Here is a 5,063-nt window from a genome sequence, read left to right on the forward strand (position 1 = left end):
CAATGGAGGAAAGAGATTCAGTTTACATTAGAGACCCCCTCCCCTGTACTTAGGTTAGGCAGGGCTCTGCTTCTTGTCCTGTTCATGGTTTCTTCTAGTACTGTTATTAGTAATGCCTATAAATGCATCAACCACAAGCACCTTTTTTCCCACTCATGTTGTTGACTGTGGAAAATTTTAAACGTGGACAACAATTTTTTTTATTACATAATTCAAATAGGCTAACGAAAGGTACCGGATCTCAGCTCCGCCTGGCTCTCATTTGAATCATAGGTACAGGGTCTCAGACCGGGTGGGACCTGGCCCAATTTAACCCCTGGTTGTACGTAGTCATTGTTTCTATCTGTTTTTCTGATGAAGTAACTCGACAACAGTGAAATTAGATTTTTAAAGCAGTTTTATAGCAGGTCAGGACATTTGACTCAAAGTTATAAATCATAAAAGGGTGTTTTACTCCCTGCTGACGCCATATGCAAAGAGAAGTACACACACACACACACACACACACACACACACACACACTGAACATTATAAAAATGTTGTCACGTTTTGCACGTGTAAAGTCCCACAAATATTTGTAATCGATGCAAATGGGTTTCTAAAGCAATGTTGCCTTGCTTGTATGCATTTCCATTGTAGCCAGTCGTCTCTGCACCATAAAGGTGATGTCCTCACCTGACATGGGATTTGATTTGTATATCTGTTGAGAAGTAATTCCTTGAACTCTTTTAAAGTGTAAGAGATTATTGAAAAGAATGCAGATTGGAAACTACTTTCTCAATCAACTATCAACTTTTGTATTAAAAAAATGGTGGACAATTCAGTTACTGGCTTATTTTTTTCCCATCCTTGATTCAGAGGATATAGTTTTCGCAGCTTCATCAGGAAATAAAATTCTCTCTACAGTATTATATCCAGTTCCACATCCAACTCTTCTCAAAATTGTTCATTGATTATACAATACATTTAAAAATGAAACATTTCCCAGATGTTTCTATATTTTCCATTCTATGGTTCTTTTGTGGTCACCTGTCTGCAGATGCCATGTTTACAGGCTTCACAATGAGCAGCCTCATGGGGTCCATCACTTCTCCCTTCCAAATGGAATGGCATATTCTTTTCGCCTGCGTCCTTATAGTAGCACTTGACGAGGATCTTCTCGACAAGCTTCTCCAGCAGCACCTCGATGTTCTCTGTCTTAAAACGAGGCTCCTCCATTGTACTCTGTACACACCTCTTGCACTCCTGTCTGTAGCGTTTCACTTTAACCATCCCCTTGTCCTCCAACAGACGCATGTGAAACACCACCAGAACTCTTTTCGAAGGCCAGGTCCTCTTACACTTTGAGCACATGAACCTGCAGGAAGAGATAAGTGATACAGTTGAAGTCTGAAGTTTACATACACCTTAGCCAAATACATTTAAACTCGGTTTTTCACAATTCATGACATTTAATCCTAGTAAAAAATTCCATATCCTATCTTTAAATTCCCTATCTTAGGTCAGTTAGGATCACCACTTCATTTTAAGAATGTGAAATTACAGAATAATAGTAGAGAGAATGATTTATTTCAGCTTTTATTTCTTTCATCACATTCCCAGTGGGTCAGAATGTAAGGGCTGTTGTCCTCCTCTTCCTCGGACGAGGAGAGGAGAGAAGGATCAGTGGACCAATACGCAGCAGTAGGAAAATAAGCCATCTCTTTTATTGAATACGACGGCAAAACGAAAACAAAACACTTACAAAACTAACAAAATAAGAAAACGACGTAGACGATACCTGAACATGAACTTACACAACTATACGTAGAACTCACGGACAGGAACAGACTACATCAAACGAACGAACAGCCAAACAGTCCCGTATGGTACAGACATGGACGACACAGGAGACAATCACCCACAAACAAACAGTGAGAACACCCTACCTAAATATGACTCTCAATTAGAGGAAAACGCAAAACACCTGCCTCTAATTAAGAGCCATACCAGGCAACCCAAAACCAACATAGAAACAGAAAACATAGACTGCCCACTCAAAACTCACGCCCTGACCAATTACACATACAAAAACAACAGAAAACAGGTCAGGAACGTGACACAGAAGTTTACATACACTCAATTAGTATTTAGTAGCATTGCATTTAAATTGTTTAACTTGGGTCAAACATTTCTGGTAGCCTTCCACAACCTTCCGAACAATAAGTTGGGTGAATTTTGGCCCATTCCTCCTGACAGAGCTGGTTTAACTGAGTCAGGTTTGAAGGCCTCCTTGCTCGCACACACTTTTTCAGTTCTGCCCACAAATATTCTATAGGATTGAGTTCAGGCTTTGTGATGGCCACTCCAATACCTTGACTTTGTTGTCCTTAATTTGGCTTGGGGGCAGCATTTCGATGTCTGGATGAGAAGTGTGCCCAAAGTAAACTGCCTGTTACTCAGGCCCAGAAGCTAGGATATATATAGAGATTCGGATAGAAAACACTCTAACGTTTCCAAAACTGTTAAAATAATGTCTGTGAGTATAACATAACTGATATGACAGGCAAAAACCTGAGGAAAATCCATCCAGGAAGTGGGATTTCTTTTTATGTGGGTATTTTCAATTGAATGCCTATAGGGTATCTAATGGATTACGACCCAGATTGCAGTTTCTATGGCTTCCACTAGATGTCAACAGTCTTTAGACATTGTTTCAGGCTTGTTTTCTGAAAAATTCAGAAGAATGAGACCTTTCTCTCAGGGGACTGTAGAATCATGCAGTGCTGGTTTTGCGCATGACCGAGTGCACGCCCTTCGTTGTTTTTCCTTTCTATTGTCCGGTTTAAATATTATCGATTATTTAGACAATTAACAACCTGAGGAATAATTATAAACATCGTTTGACATGTTTCGACGAACTTTACCGGTACTATTAGGATGTATTCGTCTGCATGTTTTGACCGCCTTTGAGCCAGTGGATTACTGAAAACCCGCCAACAAAACTGAGTTTTTGGGATATAAAGAGGGACTTTATCGAAACAAAACAAACGTTTATTGTGTAGCTCATGACTGCAACCATATGAAGATCTTCAAAGGTAAGTGATTAATTTTAACACTATTTCTGACTTTTGTAATTCCTTTACTTGGTTGTAAAATGTTTGTATGCTTTTGTAAGCGGGGCGCTATCCTCAGATAATCTCATGGTATGCTTTCGCAGTAAAGCCTTTTTGAAATCTGACAAAGCGGCTGGATTAACAAGAAGTTAATCTTTAAGCCAATGTATTACACTTGTATTTTTTATGAATGTTAATTATGACTATTTCTGTATTTTGAATTTGGCGCTATGCAATTTCACCGGATGTTGTCGAGGTGGGTCGCTAGCGGAACACCTGCGCCAGAATGGTTAAGCCATTTTTCCACAACTTTGGAAGTATGCTTGGGGTCATTGTCCATTTGGAAGAACCATTTGCAACCAAGCTTTAACTTCCTGACTGATGTCTTGAGATGTTGTTTCAATATATCCACATAATTTTCCTCTCTCATGATGCCATCTATTTTGTGAAGTGCACCAGTCCCTCCTGCAGCAAAGCACCCCCACAACATGATGCTGCCACCCCCGTGCTTCACGGTTGGGGTGGTGTTCTTCGGCTTGCAAGCTCCCCCCCTTTTTCCTCCAAACATAATGATGGTCATTATTGCCAAACAGTTCTATTTTTGTTTCATCAGACCAGAGGACATTTCTCCAAAAAGTACGATCTTTGTCCCCATGTGCAGTTGCAAACCATAGTCTGGCTTTTTAATGGCTGTTTTGGAGCAGTGGCTTCTTCCTTGCTGAGCGGCCTTTCAGGTTATGTCGATATAGGACTCGTTTTACTGTGGATGTAGATACTTTTGTTCTTGTTTCCTCCAGCATCTTCACAAGGTCCTTTGCTGTTGTTCTGGGATTGATTTGCACTTTTCGCACCAAAGTACGTTCATCTTTACGAGACAGAAGGCGTCTCCTTCCTGAGCGGTATGACGGCTGCGTCCCATGGTGTTTATATTTCCGTACTATTGTTTGTACAGATGAACGTGGTACCTTCAGGCATTTGGAAATTGCTCCCAAGGATGAACCAGACTTGTGGAGGTTTCCACATTTTTTTCTGAGGTCTTGGCTGATTTCTTTTGATTTTTCCATGATGTCAAGCAAAGAGGCACTGACTTTGTAGGTAGGCTTTGAAATACATCCACAGGTACACCTCCAATTGACTCCAATAGCCTATCATATGTTTCTAAAGCAATGACATTTTCTGGATTTTTCCAAACAGTTTAAAGGCACAGTCAACTTAGTGTATGTAAACTTCTGACCCACTGGAATTGTGATACAGTGAGTTATAAGTGAAATGAACTGTAAACAATTGTTGGAAAAATTACTTGTGTCATGCACAAAGAAGATGTCCTAACCGACTTGCCAAAACTATAGTTTGTTAAATAGAAACGAGTGAATGACTCCAACCTAAGTGTATGTAAACTTACAACTTCAACTGTATGTAAATATCTAATTTCAGTATAAGAAGTTAGTAAATAAAGTATATTTCATGTCTTAATTCTGAATGGAATCTATTAAGTCCCTATCCGTTTGAATACAGTAATTTAACATTTAATCAGGTTTAATGTACTTTTGTAAACACATTTCTATGATCTGAATTGAATTAATATACGTCTATTTACACTTTATTCAAAGAGCCTACCTTGCAAACGCCCCACTGATGTACTGCTGCCAACCTCTCGCTGGGTGATCAGGACTGATGTCGTTATCAAATTCAATGCTCCAGGTGTCCTCTATGTCATGCTCCTCAATCGTGTTCTGGAGAATGCTGGCCCATTCCTGAAGATCCATTGCTTCTGAGCAGAGGAAGTAGTAGCTTTCCAAAACGGACAGTTTAGCTGTAGCTTTTCGAAACGTATGTCTGTCCGTGAGATTGTGTCTACTCACTGGGCTTTATATATGCTATCTACTGAGCTGTCCATCATCACAGCTGATAGTTGATTGGTTCTGCATTTGGACAACTGACATCAACACCTCTGTTGCTAGATTTACG

At 39.9% G+C, this 5,063-nt stretch overlaps 1 protein-coding gene across 1 annotated transcript; it reads right to left on the reverse strand.

Annotated features, from left to right (window-relative positions):
• Nucleotides 1–379: 379 nt before the first annotated feature.
• LOC129867481 (receptor-transporting protein 3-like) lies at nucleotides 380–5,063 on the reverse strand. Its single transcript, XM_055940918.1, has 2 exons — nucleotides 4,713–5,063; nucleotides 380–1,357 (listed from the first exon to the last, which is right to left on the reverse strand). Exons 1-2 carry the CDS (start codon nucleotides 4,859–4,861, stop codon nucleotides 1,009–1,011), a joined length of 498 nt encoding a protein of 165 aa, XP_055796893.1. The 5' UTR covers nucleotides 4,862–5,063; the 3' UTR covers nucleotides 380–1,008.

The sequence above is a fragment of the Salvelinus fontinalis genome, chromosome 12 (assembly GCF_029448725.1).
Source record: "Salvelinus fontinalis isolate EN_2023a chromosome 12, ASM2944872v1, whole genome shotgun sequence".
Lineage (NCBI taxonomy): Eukaryota > Metazoa > Chordata > Actinopteri > Salmoniformes > Salmonidae > Salvelinus > Salvelinus fontinalis.